The sequence below is a fragment of the Bubalus bubalis genome, chromosome 18, assembly GCF_019923935.1.
Source record: "Bubalus bubalis isolate 160015118507 breed Murrah chromosome 18, NDDB_SH_1, whole genome shotgun sequence".
NCBI classification, from domain to species: Eukaryota; Metazoa; Chordata; class Mammalia; order Artiodactyla; family Bovidae; genus Bubalus; species Bubalus bubalis.
Genome location: NC_059174.1, coordinates 39,049,501 through 39,076,578, shown reverse-complemented (window position 1 = coordinate 39,076,578; position 27,078 = coordinate 39,049,501). Strand labels below are relative to the sequence as shown.

The 27,078-nt window shown below is 45.4% G+C and overlaps 2 protein-coding genes across 4 annotated transcripts in view; one reads left to right on the top strand and one right to left on the bottom strand.

Moving 5' to 3' along the window:
* The window catches only part of TAT (tyrosine aminotransferase), a 60,365-nt gene extending 48,680 nt beyond the window's left edge, over window positions 1-11,685 (bottom strand). Inside the window, exons 1-2 of one of the 2 annotated variants that reach the window (XM_044932137.2) lie at window positions 11,639-11,685; window positions 10,544-10,631 (exon numbers count right to left, since the gene is read on the bottom strand). The gene's annotated coding sequence lies outside the window, so the exon portion shown is untranslated. The remainder of the gene's footprint in view (window positions 1-10,543; window positions 10,632-11,638) is intronic. The other variant, XM_044932138.2, reaches the window with a different exon arrangement.
* A 102-nt stretch (window positions 11,686-11,787) lies between these two features.
* On the top strand, window positions 11,788-25,459 carry MARVELD3 (MARVEL domain containing 3). 2 transcript variants are annotated; one of them, XM_006060405.4, is made up of 3 exons: window positions 11,788-12,294; window positions 15,013-15,140; window positions 24,745-25,459. In XM_006060405.4, exons 1-3 carry the CDS (start codon window positions 11,795-11,797, stop codon window positions 25,380-25,382), a joined length of 1,266 nt encoding a protein of 421 aa, XP_006060467.3. In that variant the 5' UTR covers window positions 11,788-11,794; the 3' UTR covers window positions 25,383-25,459. The 2 variants fall into 2 exon arrangements, with proteins under 2 accessions (XP_006060467.3, XP_006060468.4); XM_006060406.4 differs by lacking the exon at window positions 24,745-25,459 and adding an exon at window positions 20,249-21,721.
* Window positions 25,460-27,078: the final 1,619 nt, after the last annotated feature.

The following is a 27,078-nucleotide window of genomic DNA, read 5'->3' as shown; positions in this document are numbered from 1 at the left end:
CTGTTCTGGGCCTCTCTCACTGGTCATCTTCTCCCTGCCTCTTCACATTGTTGTCCCTCTATACCCATCTATCTCTGTGTCCAAATTTCCCCTTTTTTTATAAAGACAACAGCCATCTTGGATCAGGTCACACCCTAATGATTGCATTTTAAGTTGATTATTTTTGTAAAGTCCCTATCTCCAAATAAGGTCACAGTCTGAGGTACTAGGGGTTAAGACATATAGGCCATACTGCGCATAGCTTGCAGGACGTTAGCTCCCAACCAGGAACTGAACTCATGCCCTTGGCAGTGAAAGTACGAAGTCCCAACCACTGGACCACCAGGGAATTCCCCTCTTTTTCTTTTTGAAGGGAGATACAACTTAACTCATAATAGTGTTTTATGGCACAATGCTAAGGGAAGTAATAACAACAGCAAACTCTCATTCAGTTCTTTCCCTGTATCAGTGTTATAAATGCTTTAGATATGCTAATTCATTCAGTCCTCAAGACATTCCTATGGGGTATCATTATCCTCATTTTGTGCATAAGAAAATTGAGGTATAAAAACGTTATTTTCTCAAGGTCACATGAGTAATAAATGGTGGAATCAGGCTTTGAACCCAGGCCATCCAGCTCCAGAGACCATATAATTAACCTTGCCACCATACTGCAAAATTTCATGTATGTTAGGATGCCAACAATACTTAAACATGTAAAAAATATTTTTGCAGGCAAAGCCTTAATAAAACACACAAAAGTAAAAGCAATTTATAGTCAGGAGCCAGGTTATTTTTATGTAACATTACTTTTACAATTAACATATGCACATGCCTCTATAGACTTTTCCTAAAATCAGAGACTGCTGTGAAAAAAGTCTTCACAATCTGGGAAAATTCTTACAGACACTATACACCCAAAGATGAGTGGTGAAAACCATTAGGATAGCCAGTATCCAAGATGGCCCCAGTGATGCTTGCCTGCTGGTAGCCAAGCCTTGGTGTGGTCCTTCTACATTCAATAAGCCGTGACTTGTGCGACCAATAGAATACTGTATGACTTCCAAGGGTAATGTCAAAAAAGGCACTGCAGCTTCCACCTTTGTCTCTTGGATCTCCAGCTCTGGGAAAAGTCAGCTGCCACGTCATGGTGACACCCAAGCAGTCTGGTGGAGAGCCTCACTTAGGGATGAATTGATGCCTCCTGGCCACAGCAGCATCAACTTGCCACCCTGTGAGTAATCAACCTTTGGAACAGATGGATTAAAATCTGGCTAACTATAGACTCAGCTACAACCTCATGGGGGACCCGTGACCCATCCAACCCAGTCATTGCTGAATTTCTGACTCATAGTGTGGTAAACAGAATAATGTCCCGCCCCAAAAATGTCTATATCCTACTCCCTGGATCCTGTGAATATGTCAGCAATACATGGCAAAAGTGACTTTGCAGATTTAATTAAGGATCTTAAAATAAGGAAACTAGTCTCGATTATCTGGGTGGGCCCACATTTGGGCCTGGAATTACAGCCTTTGCAACCTTAGGAAATGGTGGATACTATGGGAGAGATAAATCTTAATTATGCAAGTAGACAGCTTACATCAAGAGGAGTCCCCCAAGGTTCAAAAGGACCAGGCTTGCCCTTGACAACTCTTCTTTCCTCTAGAGACATGGGTATTTGTGGATGAGGTATAAAAAAAATGATTTAACACTTTGAAGTAAAGAAAAAATAATTGTATGTCTTCAACATCACATGGAACATTGTTTAACAGGCCTGCCCAAAGCTGTTGATTCTCAGGACTTCCCTGATGGTCCAAGCGCACTGATAACTTTTATTCTGTGTCACTGAAAACAAACAAAAACCAAAAAAACACACTTAAGGGACTGCCCTGGTGGTCTACTGGCTAAGACTCCATGCTCCCAATGCAGGAGCCCTTCTGCAAGCCAACGAAGACTGACGATTCCATGTGCCGCAGCTAAGACCCAGCACCGACAAATAAATGCATACTTTTAAAACTAAAAAAAAAAAATGTTAAAGATGAGTATTTTTGACAAGAGAAGGAATTTCTCTGGTGAGGGGGGAAGCGGGGAGGTGCTTCTAGGAGAACAGGTCCTGAAGTTCTAGACAAGAGACATCGTTTCTGTTTTTCATGCCTTTATTGATCCCCTTTCTCTTTAGTCCATAGGTATGATTAAGTCTCTCCTTTCTAGAAAATAGCTTCCCTTCCTTCTGGCTGTGGTGTTGTCTCCTACTCTTCTCACCTGAGAATGCAATCTGGTTCCTCCTTAGCAACCCTCTCATGATCTAGCCAAACTCATTGTTGTTGGTTAGTCACTAAGTTGGAGAAGGCAATGGCAACCCACTTCAGTACTCTTGCCTGGAAAATCCCATGGACGGAGGAGCCTGGTAGGCTGCAGTCCATGGGGTCGCTAAGGGTCGGACACGACTGAGCGTCTTCACTTGCACTTTTCACTTTCATGCATTGGAGAAGGAAATGGCAACCGACTCCAGTGTTCCTGCCTGGAGAATCCCAGGGACGGGGGAGCCTGGTAGGCTGCCGTCTATGGGGTTGCACGGAGTCGGACACGACTGAAGTGACTTAGCAGCAGCAGCACTTACTAAGTCATGTAAGACTCGTTGTGACCCCATGGACTGTAGCCTGCCAGGCTCTTCTGTCCAAGTGATTCTCCAGGCAAGAATACTGCAGTGGGTTACCATTTTCTTCCTCAAAGGTTCTTCCTGACCCAGGGATCGAACTTGTGTCTCCTGCATAGCAGACATACTCTTTACCACTGAGCCACCAGGAAAGTCCAGCCAAACTCACTAACACTGTCCAAATACAACAGACACTTTCCAATCTTGAATTCACTTAGCTTTCTGTAATAAAAAAATATTTATATCTACCAATATCTGACATTCATTGAGCACTGGACACTGTTTTGGGTATTTATCTTTCATTGAGTGACCATGCTCTTGGTCACTTGGCACTTACTGATTGGTTGCTCTTTCTCATTTACTATATACTTCCTTCCAACAGTGTTAGTTGCTCAGTCATGTCCCACTCTTTGTGATCCCATAGACTGCAGCCCGCCAGGCTCCTCTGTCCATGGAATTCTCCAGGCAAGAATACTGGAGTGGTTAGTCATTCCCTTCTCCAGGGGATCTTCCCAACCCAGGGATCGAACCCAGGTCTCCCACATTGCAGACAGATTCTTTACCATCTGAGCCACCAGGAAAGCCCAAGAAAACTGGAGTGGGTAGCCTGACCCAGGAATTGAACTGGGTTCTCCTGCACAGCAGGCAAATTCTTTACCAGCTGAGCTACCAGGGAATCCCCTTGCTGCTGCTGCTGCTGCTGCTGCTGCTGCGTCACTTCAGTCATATTCAACTCTGTGGGACCCCATAGATGGCAACCCACCAGGCTCCCCATCCCTCGGATTCTCCAGGCAAGAACACTGGAGTGGGTTGCCATTTCCTTCTCCAATGCGTGAAAGTGAAAAGTGAAAGTGAAGTCGCTCAGTCGTGTCCGACTCCTAGCGACATCATGGACTGCAGCCTACCAGGCCCCTCCGTCCATGGGATTTTCCAGGCAAGAGTACGGGAGTGGGTTGCCATTGCCTTCTCCGGGGGAATCCCCTTAACATTGCCTAAATCAACTTCTTTTCCATCCACAATGCCTTGGCTTGAACCAGCCCTCCTCCCCAAACCTCCTAAAAGGTTATTTCTGTAGCAAATTTGACTAGATACTTCCTCATAAAAAGCCATCTGTGGGTTCTGCACGACTTGTGGTCACAAACCTAGCATGCATGCCAATACACAAATATTTATTTATAAATTATATCCATGTACCACTGTAAATTATATCCATGTAGCCTACCCTGGTGTCTCAGTAGTAGAAAATCTGCCTGCCAATGCAGGACCACAGGTTCAATACCTGGGTCAGGAAGATCCCCTGGTGAAGGAAATGGCAACCGACTCCAGTATTATCGCCTGGACAGAGGAGCCTGGCAGGCTAGAGTCCACAGGGTCACAAAAGAGTTGGACATAACTTAGCAACTGAAACAACCACCACCACTGTAAAAATATATTGCTTATATTAATATATAATGAATTAAGTATAGAAGAAAAATTCCCAAAGAAATAGCATTTACAAGTTAAGTGCTGCTGCCAAGTCGCTTTAGTCGTGTCCGACTCTGTGCGACCCCATGGACTGCAGCCTACCAGGCTTCTCCGTCCTTGGGATTCTCCAGGCAAGAACACTGGAGTGGGTTGCCATTTCCTTCTCCAGTGCATGAGAGTGGAAAGTGAAAGTGAGGTCGCTCAGTTGTGTCCAACTCTTAGCGACCCCATGGACTGCAGCCTACCAGCCTCCTCCATCCATGGGATTTTCCGGGCAACAGTACTGGAGTGGGGTGCCATTGCCTTCTCCCTTCCCTTCAGTGCAGGAGGGGTTTTGTGCACTTGCTCAGAAAATACAGACCCATAGCAGTTAAATATAAGAACTTATGGTTGACTTTCAAGGCTTCTCTCAGTCTGGCTCCTGCCTGTCTCTTCTGTCTCTTTTCCCTTTGCTTCCTCTCTCACTCCTAATGGTGTGGTCCAAATGGAAGGATTTAAACTTCAAGCTCCCCAGATCTGCCTGCTTTCCATTTCGTGCCCTCTTTGGAAGGCTGTCCCCTGCCTTGGCTCCCCCAAGCCCCTCGATCTTATTTATTCTTCAGGCACTCCCTCTGGAAAGCTGTTTTTGTGTTACTTCTGCCTCATACTCCATCAACACACCTCATACACATCTCTTCTTTCGTAGTCAAACACAACATGGGGACTTCCCTAATAGTCCAGTGGTTAGGATTCCGTGTTCCCAGGGCAGGAGCACAGATTCCATCTCTGATCAGCGAACAAGGATCCTGCATGCAGACTGGCCCAGTCAAAAATAAATAAATAAACAAACCCACAATGTTTACCTCGCTTCCTCTCTCATTAAGCTGTGAGCTCTGTAACTGTCTTGCTCACTTAGGAGTCTACAGTGACTTAAAAACAATAACAATGACAGTAATAACAGCCAATATTTTTATAGTGTTAATATATGCCAGCTATATATTAACTTGACTCCAGTCAAGTTGCTGTACACATATTTGCTTTATTTAATCCTATGAAACGGTATCATTATCCCTGTTGAGCATATGAGGACACTCGGTCACAGAGAGACTAAGTAACCTCCAGAGGTCACTTATGTAATAGGCAAAGTTTAGTCCAGGAAGTACTGGACTAAACTGAACTGCATCCTTTCTATCTACCTGTGATGAGAGTACAGTCACCCAGGCCCAGGAGAGAAAGAAAAGTGAAGTCGCTTAGTTGTGTCTGACTCTTTGCGACCCCATGGACAGTAGCCTGCACCAGGCTCCGGCGTCCATGGGATTTTCTAGGCAAGAGTACTGGAGTGGGTTGCCATTTCCTTCTCTGGGGAATCTTCCCGACCCAGGGATCGAACCCAGGTCTCCCACATTGTAGACAGACGCTTTACCTTCTGAGCCACCAGCGCCCAGGAGAGGGTGTATAGTAAATGTGGGCAGCCCTAGCCTGGGCCTCTGCTGCCCCCTGCTGGCCAGATCTGCCCTCACTGCAGGCTTAACCAGTTCCCAAGTCCCCTCTGCTACCTGAGCCTGAGCCTGGGTTCTGACAAGCACAGGATCTTTTCCAAGGGGGAGAGGGAGCCCTAAGATCACGCGGAGAATATGCACAGATGTCTCCTGATCCACACACATAAAGGCCATCTCCCTGATGAGGAGCCGAATGAAACCTCTCTGAGTTAGAACTGAGCAAGCAAACTCTCTGCCACCAAACACCACAGAATTTACACAAAACCAACACAAATGTTTATTTTTAAGAAAAAAATTAGGTAACTATTTGGATTATTCTAAGTTAAACTTTTTTAGGATGGAGAATTGAATGCTAATTTGTATTAACAGATTGGTTTGCCAATGGGTTGCCCCATGGAACAACTGAAAATTACTTACCCCCAAGCTCCATCTCAAGCCTTAGAACCACTGGTGTTTTACTATTTCTCCATATTCTACATTTTCCCAAACCCCCAGATCTCTAAGACCCTTCAGCATTCCACTTTTCCAGTTTAAGCAAAGGCAATGCCTTTCCATTTGTGCTTCACTAGAAAACTAAGCTATTTTTTAGAACTCTGTGTATTGCGGGTAACTGATAGTGATGAAAAGAAAATTCTTGTCTGTAGACATACAAATTCTATCCTGTCTGATGGAGGCTTAATTGATTTTCCTCTCCCTCTCTGGAAGAAATAAGTTTTTCCTCCTTTGTACACTGATTTCCTTATTCCCGATCTATAATGAGTCTGTTCTTCAGATTTTTTCCTGAACCTGCTCTAACACTGGCTGAATTCCTCAGTGAATATTGAGTTAAATAAAATCTTTAGAATGTGGCCATTTTATATCTGAATAAGACTTGTAATTTTACCTCTTTTGGAATATCATCTCTAATACCCCAATGGCAAGTATTTTCCTTCTCCCTACTCTTCAGCCATCTGCTACTGTGCTCTTTGCTTTAGGTGAAAACTCAAGAGGGTTTCCTCAGAAAAGGGTCCCTGCCTTTAAACCTTCTACCATATGCATAATGTCTAACCAAGCACTCCTGAAATAATAGTGGAGTGACCAAAGTATGTTACATTTTTAAGACAAAAGTGAGGTCAGGGCATTGGTTCCAAGTCTTCTACAAAAACTAAGATAAAAGGACATAAATTTTAAATTAAATAATGAGCATCATATTTTTAACTCTCAAATACCTTACTTATTTACTTATTTCTTCCTTACCTGTGTTGTTGACGGATTTAAGAAAAATTATATACATTAGGATTGTTTTACTTTTAATGCACTTTATGCCATCTTACACCTTATTCAAGATGCCATGGAAAATATAAGATCCCTGTCATCTTCCTGAGTAGACAAATTCATCTAAGAACTAATATTATTTACTCAACAATTACTGGGACTTCCCTTGTGGTCCAGTGGCTAAAACTCCGAGTTCCCAATGCAGGAGGCCCAGGTTTGATCCTTGGTCAGGAAATTAGATCCCACATGCTGAAACTAAAGATTTCGTGTGCCACCCGGTGCAGCCAAATAAATAAGTAAATAAATATTTAACAATTACTTATTGAGCACCAACTGTGCCATGCATAATGGCAAAGGCGTTGTCCCAGGCAGCTGACAGACTAGAGAAAGGAATAGACAACAGAAACAAATGTATAATTTCAAATTTTGAGACCAACAGATGAAATTCCTGTTTTCCATTCTTCCCTCACTCTCATGGTTTTATGCCCCAATTTTTAGCTGGGTACATAGCCCAGCTTCCTTTGCAGTTAGCTACAGTCATGTGATTATCTTTTGGCCAACAAGACATAAACAGAAAGTGATGTCTCCAACTTCTGGGTCTCACTCTTAAAGAAATGAGAAGAGCCCTTACCAATCCCTAATTTTCTTTGCTTCCGGTGGGCTGAAATGTCCGTGGTTGACATTTTGGAGTTTGTAGAAGAGGGCAGCATCTGGAAGGGTGATAGAACAGCACAGAAGGAGCCTAGACTTCCAAGAACTTCACAGAGCAGAGCCACCAAATAGGCTCAGATTTTTCCAAGAGAAAAATAACTTTCTGTCATGTTTAAGATACTGTTACGTTGGGTCACTGGCCCATCCAGCCCATCTTATGATCTAACTCTGACAAGCCTCGAAGGAACAGAGGATATTCTGTGGATCTTAACAGAACATTCCTATGGGGATGTTGAGTGAGCATTCTCCAAATGAGGGAACATCAAGAGAAGTGAGCTCAAAAAAATAAATAAATAAAAAAGAAAGAGCGAGAGAAAGAAAGAGAAGTGAGTGCTTCAGGAAAGGGGCAAATCAGGCAAAGAGGCACAAGATGAAACCACAAAGACCCATGAGCATATCAGCATATTTCTCCTGATGTCAAAAGCACACTGGAGACAGCGTAAAAGGATTCCCACTAGCCAAATTTGGGCAATGTTAAGTATCAAAAAATTAATACATTATGACACATTGTCAGGGAGAAATAAGTCTATCAAGTTAATAGTCTGACACCACTTTTGACCCTGACTACTGACATTTTTCAAGTCCCACCAGTCCCCTGCCCCTTCTGCCCCACAACTGAGAAAGCTGATAAGAAAGCGTAGGTAAGTCCTTGACACTGGCAGAAGTCCACATCAGGCAGGTTCTTGATGTGAACACACAAGAATCTTCACCCAGATCTATTCCCTAATCACAATAAAACCCTAAGGCCAGTCACCCCTTCCTGCTTTCTCAAGTCATTCTCAAATCTACTTGGGAATCTGTTCTGCTCTCACCAGAAAGCCTCATTATGCAAGGAACAAATATACCCAACTGGTGCATTTTTGGCATCACCAGTCTTGACATGAGAACTAAATTTGGGGTGGGGTATAGAAACTACTTCTGCAGGTTGATCACAGTAGGTGGAAGGGAAAGTTCTGCATTATTGGAAAATGCCAATAAATCAATAAATACAGAAGGATTGATAGAATTAAAAAACACAAGTTTGCAACCACCATTGTAATAATTCATTCAGGCAAGAAAGGTTAAGAAGGAACATAAAGTCTCAAAGCTATTAAATACAAATGGAGGGTGCTTCCTTTAAAATAAAGAATCTGATGGATACTACCTTATCCGAGTGATCAAATTTAACATCACCAATCGTAGGGCAAACTGACATCTTGTGCCTCCTGATAGAACACAGCAAGAACGATATAGCATCACCTATTTTAATATTCCTGCCAAAATGTTAAACTAGAAGTTAATCATAAGGAAATGACCAATAAACTCAAGTTGAGTATAAGCAAGTATTTAGTGGGGACACTCATGTGTCTGCAACTTATATGTTTCATAAAAAAGATTTTATAGCTATATATAAAATTGTAGAACAAATGTGGCAAAATAACAATTAGCTTATTAAGGTAAAGATATGAAATAAAACAAAAACAAATGGAACAGAGGATAAGCTGGTATGGGGGTCTGTTTACTCCAAAAGAAGCTTCCAGAGGGAAGGTTTGAAAGAGAAAGGACCATGACACTTCACAAATCATCCTGTGTCTGCCTGTTCACAAAACTCTTCTATAGCCATAGCAGTCCCAGGCTCAGCAAAGGGTTTGTTCACATAAATATTTGTAGACAGTCCTAGGATTTGGCCCATCTTCTCTACTCTGGGAAGCAAGGCTGGCGGAGCTCATAGGATCCCATCTGTGGGATGGGGGATGATGTCTATGCAGATGGGCCTGGTGACCCCACCCTCTTGGATTTTCTATCTCACTCCTCACTTCTTAATCTTCTTGCTTTTTAAGTCTAAATGTTAGTTTTTCTGCAGCTCTGCCCAAGCCCTTCTCTATTCTAACTCCCTCTCTCCTTAGAGGAGTCCTTTTACTCCCACCCCCAACCACCCAACTCCAGACTCTTTCATATATTCCATTGCACCTGGGCACGTGGATGAAGCATACCATCTCAAATTTAACACTGAGACAGGAGGGAAAGAGGCAAGGCACAACCTTTAAAAGAATGAATGACATAGCTGTTGAGGATATGACAAAAACTAGTTAGAACCTACCAGGCCCAAGACGGCAGAAGATTCTCTTTCCTATAGACCTGGAATCTCTTTAATGTAGTACAATAAGTACTACAATAATGTAGTACAATAATGTATGCTTATTGTACTACATTAACATACGCTAAATGGCACACACACATCCACCATGACAGTTCATAAAAGGCAAAAACGTGGGCAGTGGCCCAATTCCTGGAAATCCCCACCCCTTCCCCCCAAATAGTTTGAACAATCCTCCTGCTCCTAAGCCTATGAAATTACCCTATGAGCCTATGAATTGCCCATAAAAACAAACCACCCCATATTTGGGGGCTGCTCTCTCCTGAGATGAAGGGCATTCTGCCTATGGAATGTGCATCTATCTCAATTACCTGCTTTCATTTTACTATGGCTTGCTCTTGAATTGAATTCTTTCCTGTGCGAAGCCAAGGACCACTATTTGGTGGCCCATCCCAGGAACTCACCTGGGACCTGATCATCCTCTAGTGTCCTATTTTCCCGCAACATCTTGACAAAGGAAGAGGAAGAAGGTAGTCTTCTCTTCTTTCCTACTTTTCCTTTGATTATAAAAATGTAGCCCACTTATTTCCTGAAGCAGCGCCCTCTTGCCTGCTCACCTGTATCCTTCATAAGCATTCTATATTAATAAATCTACTTCTTACCTATCACTTTGCCTCTCGCTCGCTGAATGCCCTCTGACTTGAGACATAAAGAATCTGAGCTTCATTAAGTCCTGAGTGGAGTCCTGTGGTTTCAACAATGTCCAAAATGGAACCCTCCAATTTTCTTCAACCCTGTTTCTCTCCTGTCTTCCCATCTCAGTAAATGATCCCTCCATCCACTCATCTTTTAAGTTCTTCCTCCAAACTGCAACCTACATCTGTCTACTTGTCACCATCAACTCAGCCGCCATCACTCCTTACCTGGAATGCTTCAGTAGCTTCCTAACTCATCTCTTGACACTGTTCTTGTGCCCACGGAGTCCATCTTCCTCACAGAAGTCCGAGCAATCTATATTTTTTTTTAAACAGGTAAGTCAGAGCAAATCAGAAGTCATTCTCCTGGCTCAAAACATGTCAAAGTTTCCCCGCTGCTCTTTGAAAATGACTCTTCACCATGAAGGTCCTCTATCAGCTCCTGCTCCATTTCTCAGCCTCATCTCATCCCCACCTCACTAGCCTCACAGTGACCTTCTTGTCCAGCCCTCTGCATAACGCAGGCTTTTTCCCTTTCTGGAACGTTCTCTCAGCTGTTCCCAAGGCTGCCTCCTTCTCTTCCAGAACTCAAGTGTCCCCTTCCCAGATCTAGATAAAGAAACCTGCTCCGTCAAAGTTTGTCTCGTCTTTTGATTGCCTGTTCTCCTTCTCCTTATGCAGTACAGTGGAAGTGCCCTAGGAGAGTTCACCGCTGGATCTCTCAAGCCCACTAAGCTAGACGCTCACACATATTTGTTGAAATAATTCATTAACAGACAGCAATTTTATGTTTTAAAATATCCTGACTTGACAAAAAAGCTGTCAATTCTGTGTGGGTCATCATTAAAAAAAAAAAAGCTTTGTAAGTCCTGCTGCTGCTGCTAAGTCGCTTCAGTCTTGTCTGACTCTGTGCGACCCCACAGACGGCAGCCCACCAGGCCCCCGACCCTGGGATTCTGCAGACAAGAACACTGGAGTGGGTTGCCATTTCCTTCTCCAATGCCTAAAAGTGAAAAGTGAAGGTGAAGTCGCTCAGTCGTGTCCGACTCTTAGTGACCCCATAGACTGCAGCCCACCAGGCTCCTCTGTCCATGGGATTTTTCAGGCAAGTGTACTGCACTCTTATAAACGGATGCATTGGCCTCAAGTCCCCTAAAACACAGTTGTAAGGACAGCAGGAGAGGGAGGAAGAGGACAACCGCTGGCTGGCTGAGTGGCTGAGGGAGAAAGCAGATGGAAACAGTCTGGGAAAACAAACCCAAGGTGCTAAGTTGAGGGCACAGTCCCCCTGGCCGCCATCTTGAGGGGTCACGGCGCAGATACCTCACGGTTGACGAGGCACGGCGGGCGGGCAGTAGTCGCGTCCTCACTGTGTAAAGCTGCACGACGCTCTAGGCCCGCACCCAATCCGGGCTCACGCGCGCCCAGACCCCGGGCCGCGCTCACCTGCTCCCCCTTCCGGCGCGGGTCATCAGGTGAATGCTCTCCCGGGCCGCAGCGGGATTAGTGCGCGTGCGCGCAGGTGAGCGTCCCGCCCCCAAGCTTGGGCCACCTGCCGTCGAAACTTGTGGATTGTTGCCCTCGGGTCGCTCCGGGGCGGGGACGCGCAACCAAGCCATGGAACAGACGTCGGGGACTCGCGAGTCCCGGGCCCGGCCGAGAGAGCGGGACCCAGACCGCCACCCCGAGAGACAGCGGGACAGAGCCAGGGACCGGCACAGAGAGAGAAACGGGGGCGGGCGGAGGGACGGGGACCGGGACAGGGAGAGGAACCGGGAACCTCGCCAGGACAGGCCCAGGGCCGGGGACCATCGCGGCGGCGAACAAAGAGTTTGGGAAAACTCCCGCCAGAGTCGGACGCGGGACGGACCCCGGCGGCCGACCTGGGACGCGGCCCCGCCCCCCTGGCCCGCGACGCTGGAAACCCCGGAGCCACAGCCCCTGCGGAAGGAGGGCCTCGGACGCCGAAGACCCGAAAGGTGAGGTGGGGCTGCGGGGGCCCTGGATCTCGGCCCTGAGGAAGCCTGGGTCTGAGGCCCGCCTGCGGTCCCGACTACTTGTCCTAGGAAGCGGGTTTAGACAAAGTGCCATTCTTCCCGTTTGAGCTTTTAGAGATGAGGAAATGGCAACCCACTCCAGTGTTCTTGCCTGGAGAATCCCAGGGACGGGGGAGCCTCGTGGGCTGCCGTCTATGGGGTCGCACAGAGTCAGACATGACTGAAGCGACTTAGCAGCAAGGAGGGAAGAAAGACTTTACAGTGCCCACCACCACACCCTCTCCCCTCCCCCGCACACACACTTCTTGACCTGAACCCGGTTAACAAAGCAGAGACCCACTACCCCTTTCCACTCCCCGGCGCCCCACTCCCCGTTGAAAGTGGAAGGGCCGGGGTTCCAGGTAAAGAAGAAAGGACTGCAGGACCAGAAGGGGAAGGAGATTAAGTGGGTGGGGTTAATCTGAGGCTCCTCCCTGATACAACCCCCACCCCCCCACCCCCCTCACCCTACCCCCCCGACACCCCACCCCCCCTACACACACACACACACACACACACACACACACACACACACTCTCACTCTCTCTCTCTCTCTCTCTCTCATTCAAATCCCATGATTGTCTCAGACCTCACCTTCCTGAAGGAACAAATTTTGCCATCCCTATCTTTAGAACAGAGTTCCCACAAAGCCTGTGGAGTGACAGCATCATGATGTTTTAGAAGACTTGGTAAGCTGGGAGAGAGGGTTAGGATGGAAGGAAGGAAGGAAAGGCAGTATTCCCAGGCCCCACTCTTTCTCTAGGGAAGTGGTCCTTTTCCCATTGCATGTTCTAACTCCACAAATATTACTGAATGCCCAGATTAGATGCCCGGAGACAGGCAGGTACTAGAGTGATGATTACCTACTGTTTTTTGCCCTCATCCCTAGGAGGAGTCCAGGCTCCTGTCTGCTATGGGACTTGGAGGCTTTAGCCCAGTCTCTCTCCCAGTTGTGTCCACAAAGCGGGAAAGCTACTATCCTGAGTTTATGTTGAATTATCTAGAACTAATTAGCCAAAGTGTAACAAAGGATGTACCCAGTTACAGTCACAGGCACTGGTCATTGTTTCCCTACCTAAAGCCAAACTGCGCTGCAACTGCCTGACCTAGGAGACGGAGAAGGCAATGGCACCCCACTCCAGTACTCTTGCCTGGAAAATCCCATGGACGGAGGAGCCTGGTGGGCTGCAGTCCATGGGGTCACTAAGAGTCGGACACGACTGAGCGACTTCACTTTCACTTTTCACTTTCATGCATTGGAGAAGGAAATGGCAACCCACTCCAGTGTTCTTGCCTGGAGAATCCCAGGGACGGCGGAGCCTGGTGGGCTGCCATCCGTGGGGTCACACAGAGTCGGACACGACTGACGCGACTTAGCAGCAGCAGCAGCAGCAGACCTAGGAGAAGCCACAACTTCTTTTTTTAATTTCCTTTTAAAATGGTGTCCTGGGCTCCCTGACCACCACAACCACCACTACCTGTACTAGCCCCAAAGCTAGTGAAGGGAATACTTTTGCTGCTTTTGTTCACAGATAGTTGGTGGTTTAAAATCAAAAGCCATTTATTTGACTCTCCTCCACATAACAAGCATGTATTTAATGGATGGGAAGCAGGGCCAGGAATTACAGAGGTCTACTCAGGATATCCATAGGACACTGACAAGTAAATAGCCCAATTTGCAGCACATGTGAAATGTGCTGCTCCAGGAGAAACTGATTCAGAGAGAACTGAGCTGGAGCCCTAATTGGGCTCTGGATGTTTGCCAGAGGAGACAGATTCAAAGCTGAGTTCTGGAGAAGGAGCTCCAGGCTGTCTCTCATGGTGACACGGTGATCTAGAGGCATGGGAATGCAGATCATCTTTTGGGGCAGGGAGAGGGGCAGTTCACTAGGGCTGGGTCTGTAAAAGTGAGATTGTGAGTGGAGAGTGATGAACAAGGGCCCTCCGGCACTGTGCTTAAAGTTTGGACTTTATGGATTTTGAACCCAAAAGGTACATGATGAGATCTGTGTTCTATAAGAATCCCTGGAGCCCAGGTAGTAGAATGCAGCCCCCACCATTCACCACAGAATCTTGGACAAAAGCCCAAGATGTGCTGGACAAAGTGATGGGGAAGGTTGGGAGTAGGGGATGAGAAGAAGGGGCAGAATAGAATATGCCAGGGCTGTCAGAAGAAGAGGGAGAACTATGATGTGCAAAGTTGTCTATACCACCAGAGCCTAGAGAATTACTGCTGATTCACCTCTTTTCAAAGTAACAAGGGAAGGAAGAGAATCCCAGCCTGGACATCAGTCTTGTGAATGCAAACTAGTATTGAAGAGAGCCCATCCTCAATGAACTGAAAAGCTCCCCCAAGTGGTTCCCAGCTACCTGTTCAATAGCCACCCTCCCCGTTTCCCCAGCAGGCCAACAAGCCAGCATGAGAGGTAGGGCTCAGAATTACCGGGATAAGTGACGTACTTAGCAGAATTGGGCCAAGTGTTTGAACACCCTTTGGAACCACTAAGCCAGAAAATTCTCTGGAGTATGAAAACTGCGGCAGATTTTCTGTTCTGTGTGTTCTTTAACCTCTGGGCCCAGCATGAGGTGTCCAGAGCTCTAATACTGAACAAGCTATTGAATTTAAAGCCTGCTAATGGCCATGTGTGTGTTTGGTTATAGTGAACCCACTTCAGGGAGTTATCCACTCTCGAACCCCCGGCCTGGACTACAGGAAGTGGTATATTACCAGTCAGAGGCTGAAGGGCTCCTGGAATGCCACAAGTGCAGATACCTGTGCACCGGGAGAGGTGAGCCATTTTGAAGGCAGACCATTTACTTACCTTTGGTGGTGGTCCTGGAAGGGGTCCAAGCTGGTGGGGCAAAAATTCAAGCAGACCTCCCTTTTGGTTTCCTAGCATTTTTGTTTTCATACCCGCATGAGGATCACATGTTTTAAAAAAACAAAAAACAGGTGGCCAGGTTTCCCATGTTTCTTCTTGGACATGCCTAGGGGTGATGAGGCAGCCATGCCTGCAATGTTCAGGCTGCAGATGGACCTCCAGGCAGAGCCAGCTCTGAGATGCCAGCTGTCAGAGTGGGGCTCATCAGGCAAGGTGGTCAGAACTAGAGAGGGAAGATGACCTGGAGATGGCAGACAGGTTGAGCTCATGCCACAGGACAGATCTGATGCCCAAACATGCCATCATGGCTTTTAAATGTTGTTGACCGAAACCCACAGTAAGAAATACACACACATCATGAACCAACTTCTATCCTGTTCTGTGTTATTAATAAACAAAAAAACACACTTAAGGGACTTCCCTGGTGGTCCACTGGCTAAGACTTCCACTCCCAGTACAAAGGACCTGGGTTCGAACCCTGGTCAGGGAACTAGATCCCATATGCTGCAACTAAGGGTTTGCATGCTGCAATAAAGACTGAAGATCCTGCGTGCCACAACTAAGACCCGGCACAGCCAAATAAATAAAGGTAAAATAAAATATTAAAAAAAAACATACTTAGAATCCACAGTTTGAAGAACTGTGATTTTAAATAATATCATGTGTCAGCTCCAAATGTGGTTTTCCAGAGTTCCCATCCTAGCACCAGGCTTGGCCTTGCCAACAATGAAGAAAATCAGGTTTGTCAGGGTGAGTCCTTATGGCTCACATGATTTGGTGAGAAATTTACCTCAGCTGCCTATGATTAAGAGGGGAAAACTTCTCAGCCTGAGGGGGAGAAATCATGAAACTTACACCTGAAAGTGTCCCTTGGAATGATTACAGTGAGATACATTGTTATAGGATTACGTAGAACTCTTATTGAAGAGCTCTAGGTAATCTGGGTACAAGAATCCTTACTCTAGTTTACATATGTTGGGACACCCCATTGCTTTTAATTCTCTCAACAACTCCTGAGGCTCAGAGAGGTACAGTAAGTTATACAGAGTCACACAGCTGTGAAGTGGAAGAGCTGGAATTGAAACTTACAGCCTAACGCTAAGGCCTGATATGGTTTATGTGCTTGACCTTCTTTTCTTGATGATATAAATAGTAGGAACAAGCCAGAGGCTGTTTAACAGGTTTCTCTCTAGAGGTATTCTTCTTTGGTGATTGATTTACCAAGAGAGAGGAGAGGGCCGAGCTTGAGGCCCCTGATTTAGCTTTGATTGCTTCTGGTTATTTGGCTTTGGGCCTAGAGGTTGGGTTTCTGAGTCAAGATAGTGAAAGGATGGCTCAGCAGTCAGAAGCTAATAAATGAGCGCTTATAAAGATCTCTGGACACAGAGACCCGTGTATATACACAAGGTTGTATTGTTTGGACAGCGGCAGTCATTGAACGCCAGGAACTTGTCTCAGTAGGAAAGGCACACCTGGATAAAGGTCACCTGAAGAATTTCAGCCTTGTCTTAGATCTTCTGTGACTTCTTTTCCTTATCGGTGAAATCACATCCTCCTCCCCCGGCAAACGGGCAGAGAGGGGAGGCAGCTGTGGCCCTGACTTCTTAGGGAGACCCTGCAGTTTGGGCTGAGTCACCCTTAGGAAGTTCAGTGGAACACTGACAAAAAGAGATAAGCCCTGAATTCACGGTTTGGGGCAAGACTCCTCAGCTACCAAAATCTTTAAAGGCTGAGGATAAAGATCAGATAATAAGCAAGTACAAATATTACATGTGCATATCAGATCACTAGGAATCCTGTGTGTGTATAGATTGTGCTATGGGTTTATTATTTGGAGGGATGGTGAGGAGTTACAGGTTCCCTGGGAAGGAGATACATCGCCTGCTTTCCTCCTGGCTCCCTCTGATTTGCATTTGGGGCAGCTTCTCCTTTCCCTTTTTGTCCCTTTCCTCTTCCTCTAGACCTCTGTTGCTCAAATCATAATGGAAAATATCATAAGAGAAAAATTAGGCCAGTATAACAAGGAAAGTGTGTGTGGTTTTTTTTAAAGGTAATGTTTGCATTCAGCTTGCAGCCTTACTTGCAAACCATCCTTTAAAATTTAATTTCTCTCTCCAAATGTTATAATCTCTATAGTCAGTGGTGGTGTCTGTCATTCAGAGCCTAGAGGTTTAGTTCTGAGATGGCTTCTTGCTGCCTATGGAATTGACTTGTGACCATGCTGAAAAGGTTCAGGGGGACAGTTGTGGAGATTTTGCTCCTCAACTTGCTTTCTCAGTACCCCATTACCCTTGCATTCTCAATATCCTTACCCAGTGCTTATGGGACTGAGCCTATGTCAAGATTTCAAACCATGGCTAACTCTAAGAGTGTTAACTCATTAACAGATCTGAAATATTCAGCCAGAATCAGAGGAATGAATGACCTGAAGTGCATAACTGCTTCTTAAGAGAGAGGTGCTGACTCAGTGAGCCAGATCCTTTAAGGGGCAAGTAAGGCCTAGAGAGGCTCTGGGCTTTTATTTTTAAAAACGTATTACCAGACATCTCCCCTATCCCTGGTGATTGTTTTCTGGTTCTATTTAAAGCTACAACAGGAATAAGGAGTTTGTGGAGCCTCTCCAAACTCTATTAGGAAATACATAACATATATCTGCTCCCATATAGCAAAACACTGCAAAAAGCCTAAATATCCTTTACATTGAAATTATTTAAATTCATCATGGCATCCTATAATCCTTTAATAATATATTTATATTGGCTATGGTAGAAAAACTGTTCACACTATATTAAGTGAGAAAATGGGTTATATAATAGTAGAGAGAAGAGAATCCTATTCTTACTTAAAAACAAATAAACAGCAAAAATGATGCACATGTGGTAGGAAAGTCCAAAAGAAAAAAAAATGGTAACAGTGGCTTCTCCAGTTTTATTGATTGGACTTTAGATCATTTTTATGTTTCTGTTTCATCTAGATTTTCTTTCTTTTTTTTTACCATCCTTGTGTGTTACTTTTATAATTAAATAAAACAGTAAGGCCATTTGCATTTTGGAGGGGGAATGGCAGAGTGTAAACATAATGCTTGAGAGTGCTTGGTTTCAATTAGTGAGTGTGCAAGTGTAGCACACCTTCATGCTTAGACCACCTGGTGTTTGCTCTTCAGCTGACTCTTTGGGACCCCATGGACTATAGACCAGCAGGCTCCTCTGTCCATGGGATTTTCCAGGCAAGAATATTGGAGTTGCCACATCCTTCTCCAGGAGATCTTCCCAACTTCTAGGGATCGAACTCATGTCTCCTGCATTGGCAGGCAGATTCTTTACCACTGAGCCACCAGGGAAACCCTAGACCAACTGGACCCAGGCCCAAAATCTGGTTCTGTAAAAGCCAGGGAGATGCAACAGCCTGATCCTACAGTCAGCTGACCCACAGAACCATGCAAGCACATACAACTCCCAGCTTTGTATTATGAAGAGAAAAAGAAGCCATACACAAAAGAGCACATAACTGTATGATTCCATTTGCATGAAATGCGAGAAAGACAAACCTAGTTTCTAATGGCAGAGAGCAGATCAGTGGTGGCCTGAGGAGGAGGGCGAGGTATTGACCCCAGAGGGTTTTAGGGAACTTTCTGGAAGGATGAAAACAGTCTATATCTTGATTATGATTACATGGCATACACATTTGTCAGACTCTGTCAAGCTGTGGGCTTAATGTGGGTTCATTTTGTTGTGTATAAGGTATATCACAATAAAACTGACTTTAAGGAAAGCAGCCAGGTTTGGTAGAAAAGCTGGAGCTCTTTGATTGTCCAGCCAAGGATCCTGAAAAAATCCAGCCCTGGGAAAGTATCACAGCCCAGATTTGCTCTTTGAAAGTGAAAGTGCTAGTGGCTCAGTCGTGCCTGGCTCTTTGCGATGCCGTGGACTGTAGCCCCCCAGGCTCCTCTGTCCATGGGATTCTCCAGGCAAGAATACTAGAGTGGCTTGCCATGCCCTCCTCCAGGGCATCTTCCCAACCCAGGGATCAAACCCAGGTCTCCTGAATTGCAGGCAGATTCTTTACCATCGGAGCTACTACTTCTTGAGTTAAAGTCTAAGAACAATAAGTTATGTTTTACTGTTTAATTATATTTCAGTAATTAATTAACTTAATCTTTCCTATCTCTGGTACTTGTGAACCACGATTAATATTTTGATGGATAACTTCCATGCTTTTTTCTGACTTAATTGTAATTTTTAAGCACTATGTTATAATCTTTTTCAAACTTGGAGAAGTTTCCTCTTCCAAACTGAAAGAAAGTCGCTCAGTTGTGTCTGACTCTTTGCAACTCCATGGACTATATAGTCCATGGAATTCTCCAGGTCAGAATACTGGAGTGGGTAGCCTTTGCCTTCTCCACGGGATCTTCCCAACCCAGGGATCAAACCCAGGTCTCCCACATTGCAGGTGGATTCTTTACCACCTGAGCCACAAGGGAAGCCCAGGAATACTGGAATGGGTAGCCTATCCCTTCTCCAGCAGATCTTCCTGACCCAGGAATCAAACTGGGGTCTCCTGCATTGAAGGTGGATTCTTCACCAGCTGAGCCACAAGGGAAGCAAATTGAAGATGGCCACAAAACATCTAAAGAGGACATAACTATTTTTTCAGCCTTTGTGGCAGGGCAGGGCTACGACAGAGAATCTTCTTGCCTTCCATAAACAACACCTTTCTTCCTGCTCCCTGACCTGACTTCTCCCCTCATCGTCCTGCAGCCACTTGGACCGGCTGCTTTGCTGTTTTTAGAGTTACCCTTTTCAGTCCAAAGTACCTCTGACATAGTTTCTGGAGGCCACGGTTCCCTGCTACCATCTAGTGCTAATCCTGCAGCTTTGGCTGCTCAAGGCCTTCCAAGGGGCAGAAGAAGGAGCTGGCTCTGGCATGAGCTGCCACGGGGAAGATAAGCCTTGAGGTGGAAGTCTTCAAGTATAAAACAGCATCTCTCAAAATGGTAACACGCCCTTCTTTTGCAGCCTGCTGCCAAATGCTGGAGGTTCTCCTGAACTTGCTGATCCTGGCCTGCAGCTCTGTGTCTTACAATTCCACGGGGGGCTACACGGGCATCACCAGCCTGGGGGGAATTTACTACTACCAGTATGGAGGGGCTTACAGTGGTTTCAGTGGTGCTGACGGGGAGAAAGCACAGCAGTTGGACATTCAGTTCTACCAGCTAAAGCTGCCCACGGTCATTGTGGCGATGGCCTGCAGCGGAGCCTTCATGGCCTTCTGCTGCCTCGTCCTCATCCTGGGCATTCTGCGGGTGCCGTGGCACTGCCCCCTGTTGCTGGTGATTGAAGGTGTGCTGCACATGCTTATTGCCGGGGCATACATCCCGGCCTTGTACTTCTATTTCCACAACCTCTCGGCTGCCTACGCCTCTCCCGTGTGCAAGGAGAGGGAGGCGCTGTACCAGAGCAAAGGATACAGTGGCTTCAGCTGCAGTTTCCATGGGGGAGACATTGGTGCTGGAATCTTTGCTGCCCTGGGCATTGGGGTCTTTGCAGTGGGGGCCGCGCTGGCCATCAGGGGTTACCAAAAGGTCAGAAAGCTGAAGGAGAAGCCTGCAGAAATATTGGAGTTTTAGGCTTTTTAAAACATTCCACCAAACTTGAGTGATGGAAGTTACTCTGAACTACCGTCTTTCGTGGAATGCTTTGTTGTAGAACTTGCCAGCCCTCAGGAGGTAAACAGTCCAGCTTTGGTTTGCTGGGCTGAATTCCAGGGTACTTGGAACAGCACTACCTGATGTAATAAACCCTGGTTCTGGAGCTCTCTGTTGGTGAGGGACTGACCAAAATGACTTTAAAAAACAAAGATGAAAATAAAACAATAAAAACACACCAAAACCAGAGCCCAGGAGCCACAAGGAAAAGGCATGTGCTGTGGCAAAATGCACTCTTGGTTGAATAAAGGGAGATAACCAAGGGTACTTGAAGAACCTTATCCTCAATGTGCATGAAAAGCCACATAGACATGAAAAAACATTTCAGCCTCAAACTTTTTCCTCACTGAACTCTAGATTCTTCACTTCTTTAATGCTCTGGGTGAGGGCGGGTGGGGATGCTGGGGAGACCACTTCTGTGAGATTTAAGTTGGAGGAGATGTGGGCTGAGGAAAGAGGAATCAGATTATTTTACTGGGTTGCAAAAGAGGTTTTCTAACAAGCCCCCTTACAATGGCCTTGAAAGCTCAATACGTTTTTTGTACCTCTTGTAAATGTACCATTGTACGACAGATTCAACTCGACAACCAGAATTCAGGATCCATCCAGAATCAAAGAATGTAAAATCTTTCCCAGCAGAAGAATGCTACTTTTGGCCAGACAACCTCATGGGTTCTTACTGCATGTTAAATTAGGACTTATGGCCCATTATAATATATTCTTGGTAGAAGTGAATATGTTCTTTGCTTTATGTGACACCAATAAAAATCCAAAGAAAAAATTTTGATTTGGAGGTGATGGTTCTCTTTACATTTATAATATTATTTCCTTACTTGGCACATTTAAAAGGTGAGTTCCATTTGGGTTTACAAAAGGAAATACATATATTTGCTTGTATATGATTAGAAAGCTTCTTGAAGAATATATAAGAAAGTATTAACAGTATTTGCTTTTGGAGAAGAGTTTTAATTTGATTAGCCACAAAAGCAGCCTCACCCAAAAAAGATGCTATTTTACAACAAAAATCTATTTGTTTCAGTTTTCATTTCCCTCTACAGCTTATCCCTAACTGCTGGCTCTAGTGGTGGTTGTGGTTTAATTACTAAATCCTGTCCAATTCATGGCCACTCCATGGACTGTAGCCCACCAGGCTCCTAGTAGGCCACCCTTTTCTTTTCTCCTGATGTCTGAATCTTTCTGCACTAACCGCATGCTTGGAAATACTTGAACCTGTTCATTGTTTTCAGCAAAGCCGGGTAGGCCAGTGCTCTGAGTAATACTCAGTGGCCATATTTCTTCATCATTGGACCCGGCAACAGACCGTTATTCCTCTTGCTTGTTTTAGTCAATGGAGTGATTGACAAGATCCAGATATATTCCATTCCAGGCTGGCAGATATGTGCTCTGTGTATTATGACTCTGCTGTTTTGGCAGAATCTGTCCCAGAAGGAGAGGTTCGGGCTGCCCACATCTTGTATTAGCACAGCATTCCTGCTTCCCTTCAGAGGGTGAGAGATTAATTGCATGCAGAAGGAAAACCAAGGCAGAGAAAGGTATGGTTAGGGGAGATAGCTACTCTCCATGAATTAGAATGATCTCTGCGTCAATTCGCTGTAGGGAGAGAGTAGCCAGTAGTTTATGGTGCCTGGGGTAGGAGTATGCAGTTCTGGCCTGATGTTATTTTCAGATTTAAATTAGAAGAATGTAGCTTCTCAGCTCTCAGAGTCCTTAATTATTGCTACTTCTGTCCTGTGGACCTCTTTGGAATTTGTGTGGGCCCAGCAGGAGATAGAATCAGCAAGCCCAGTAGCTGTTGCCTAAGTACTGTAGACACACTGGTGTTTAGCTGCTCAGTTTATAAACACTGTGTTACCCCTTTGTATATTAGAGGGTTTTTCTGATTTCTGGAATTCATGCTTTTCATAAACTTGTCCCATTTCCTAAATCTCTTACTAATCCTCTTTCATTTTATAAATGTTACTAGGTAGCATCACCGTCCACTTGCATAACATTTTATGATTTTCCAGGTATTTTCAGATACTTGCTTTCAACTGGGCCTCACCCCAGCCCTGTGGGATAAGACAGACAAAAGAAGGCATTACCTTCATTTATTTGTCAGATGAAGTATCTGAGGCTTAGAGCCATCGAGGGGCACAGTCACAAGGCAGCAAAGAGCGGGGAAGTGAGCCTGCACTCCCACTCGTAAGTTCTTATGCCTCCTCTTTGTTTTCATCCCTGACACCTGAGGGAACCACAGGAGACCTTCTCCCAGGAATATACCTCACGAGAGGCTGAGGTCCCCTTCAAGGAGAAGTGAAAGGTGACTCTGGACAAGACGACGTTTATCTCCATTCACCTGCTGGTGTCTCCTGCCTCGTGGCATTTGTGGGTTCCTTAAACTTGGAAGAACGCCCCAGGTGAACAGGCTAGGTATCCAGCAATAAGATCCTGGTTGAGTAGATTGGTCCACCCACAGGTGGGGTTGGAGGCCACGTCACAGGGCACGGGGACCCTGTCGGAGCTGATCTGAAAACATCTGTAGGGATGAGTCAATGAAAAAAGCACGATGCAGAGCAGTGTGTGTGGTGTCCCCATGACACTCGCAGGGGAAGGTGGGGGGATGAAATTCAGACTTGAATATTTTTATTTGCATAAAGGAACACTGGAAAGTTGTATTAGAAAACACTGAAAGTGGTTGGGGGTAGAAAACAGGGTGGACAGTGACATGGGTGAATTTTTTTTCAGTTTACAAGCTTTTATGTCACTTCTATTATTTTAAAACCTTAAAATTTGAAATAATTATACATTCACGGAACACTGCTAATACAGCACAGTGCTGCGCTGCATGGCATGAACTCGGTTTACCCCAGTGGTGACTGTAGTACGGTATCACAGCCAGGAAACTGCCAATCTTGAGAGCTTTTGTTTAGGATTGACCGGTTTTATATGCACTCGAATCTGTGTGAGTGTAGGTCTCTGAGGTTGTATCGCACGTGCAGATTCGTGTGAGCACCACCACAGTCAGTTGCAGAACTACCCCATCATCAGGCGTCTCTCTGGCTCCCCCACTCACAGTTCCACCCCTCCCGTCCCCACCCCCACTCATCCCCATCCTCTGACAACCATGAATCTGTTCTCATTTTGAGACTGTTATGTAAATGGAATCATACAGTATGTAACCTTTGGAGTCTGGCTTTTTCTTTTTCCCACTCATTATGAATCCCTTGAGATGCATCCGAGCTGTTCCGAGTATCAACTGCTCGTTCCTTTTCACCGCTGAGTAGAGTTTCCCCTTGGGAGGGCTGTACCAGCTTGTTTAACTGTTCGCCCATTGGAGGGCATTTGGGTTTGCTCTGACATCCATGTACATGTTTTTGTGTAGACCTAGGTTTTCATTTCTTTAGGATGAATGCTCAGGGGTACGGGTTGCAAAGTCACATGGTTAAGTGTATGTGTAGTTTGCCAAAACTTTTTCCACAGTGGCATTTTGATTTTTCAAACACAAGTGCTAAAACAAAATAAAAAACGGGGACTTCCCTGGAGGTCCAGTGGTTAAGACTCCATGCTTCCACTGTAGGAGGCATGGATTTGATCTCTAGTCAGGAAAGTTCCACATGCCACATGGTGTAGCCAAAAAAGAAAGCACCCACCCCCCCAAGATGAGCCAAAAAACCCCCCAAAACCAAGGATGTTAATGTTGAATGTGTGTCCTCACAATCAGCTGACCGATGTTATTTCTCTTGTCTGACCTAGGGAGCTTTCCTGGGTGAGTGAGCAGTGCTAAATCCCCCATCTCTCTCCTCCTAGGTGTGATACAGATAGTGGAGGTGATACTGAATGGGATGGTTCTCATGTGTATCGTGGCCTCCTACTTTGTCCTGGCCGGATTCAGTGCCAGCTTTGCCAGCGGCGGCGGCTTTGGGAACAACTATTACTCGCCATTTGAGGGCACCGAGCTGGAGCAGGTTCGGCAGCTGGACCAGCAGTACACAATCCTCCGGGCACCCCTGATATACGGCGGCGTGGCTGTTTCTCTGGGGCTCGGTGTCCTCACCTTGGGTGTTTTACTCCAAGGAGCCAAAAGTCTACACAAACTGCCGGGGAAGTGGCTCCTCCTGGAGGCCGCCTTCAGCCTCCTGGCGGCAGTGGGCTACTGCGTGGGCATCGGCATTTACCTCCACGCAGCCTTGCAGATCAATGCCACAGACACTTGCAGGACAAGAGAGAGGGTCTATGCCCGCAAGGGTCTCACCTGGATGAACTGCCAGCTGGCAGGCACTGATGGAGCGGCTGCCACCTTTGCTTGTCTTCTGGTGGTGATGTATGGCGCCAGCGTGGTGCTGGCCCTGCGGAGCTACCGAGAACAGAAGCAGTACAAGGCCAGCCAGGAACAGCAGAGAAATTACAATGATGCACCAGAATACGTGTGGTCTGGAGTACTCTGAGATCCACTGGAACCTAAAGTCAACCCATCTTGTTTCTCTCAAAAAGATGGGTCCATTAAAATCACACTTTACACGGATGTGGTTTTCACATATTTGATTTCATAAATCCTCCCTCTGGAACCAATGCAAAGCTAGATGATCGTCCCATTTTTCTATCCGTGTCTTTGTTGGCTGAGAGCGTGCAAAAAATACCTCCACCTTTACTACAAAGAGAAACATTAGGAAGTCTGCATATATGCTTATGGTTTGGCTTTCTTGCCAAATGGTAAGGTAATAATAATAGCTTAAATATTAGCCAGAGGAATTCTGAAAGATGAAAATAACACGTCAGGCAGTAGCAGGCAGTAGAAGTATCTTGCCTGTCTGAACTAAAGTCATTAAGAAAAACATGCCATTTCCCCCTGTATATGATCCCAGGGGACTGATTTTAAAGCCTTTGTGTGGTTAGATTTCAAACGAGTAATTCCATTCTGACTCTCTCCCTAGAAGAAAAATCTCCTGCCCCCTAGATAAGATAGTGTGCCATGACCCCAAGAAGCCTTCCTCTATTAGAGATGGGGGGCTGGATCCCTGATACCTGAAGGCAAGTGCTTTTAGCATACATGGTCCTCCTCAGGATTCCTGCGTTAGGGCTCAGAGAAGATGGTTTTTGCCACCTTTCCAGGTTAGTTTCTTTCTCAAGTTATTTGACTGGAATTCACTTCCTGGAAGATTTTATCATTTCCTGAAATATGAGGCCTCCAAATAGTGAGAAATAATTCATAAACTTCTTAAAACATGTTATACAGCTGAATGCAAAGATAAAGCAGATGATTTTCCTGGAATATACAGGTATATTGGAGGCATCTTTATTTCTGCATCCCTTACAGTGCCCTACAGATTAGGCCTTCAAAGGTTAATTATAAATTCTTCATGATCCTGAATTGTTTCCATAATGTAACAATTCATTAACACAGAATCTCAAAAATAAAGTTCTTTTGATAATTTTAATCTAAAGTTTTATAGCTGTTCTTATAATTTACAACTAGTCTCAGATATTCAGTTCATGTGGGATGCAACTAGAAATGTTATTATGTAGTTTTTTTTCTAGTTGCCATCTTATTTCATAACTTATTTTCATGAGATTAAATAAATTCAAACCGAATTTTTAGTACATTTCTAAAAACAGAAAGTTTGACATAAATCTCAGACTGTCTATACAGTTAGAAATCAGCCAACATAAGCCTGTTTCAACATATGCCAAAATGACTATGAAAACAACTGTCAACATCATCTCCTCTGACATGGGTTGGACATTTTTACTCCTGCATGTTTGCTAGCTCTTCTCCCTGAATATACCATCTTTCCCCTCACCTCTTAAATCCATCCTACTCTTAATTCTTATAAAACCTATCCCAGGCGAAGGATCAAAACTAAACCTCATACAGAAACGGGGGGGGGGGGGGGGGGGGGGGGGGGGGGGATCTAGATTATACTTTTACAAAAAGTAAAGCTTGGAGGAAAACAATCAACTAAAAGTCCACATTGTGACCTTAAAATACAAACACCTAGGCCACAGAATGAAGCTTCCGCTCCACCACCTTAGCCCAAGGCAATGGCTGGAGTCCCTGGCAGTTTTCACTGAGTGGTAAGACAGGTTTAACAGCAGCAAAAATCAAACAACCCATTTCCTACCCCAAGCACCCCCCACCCCCCA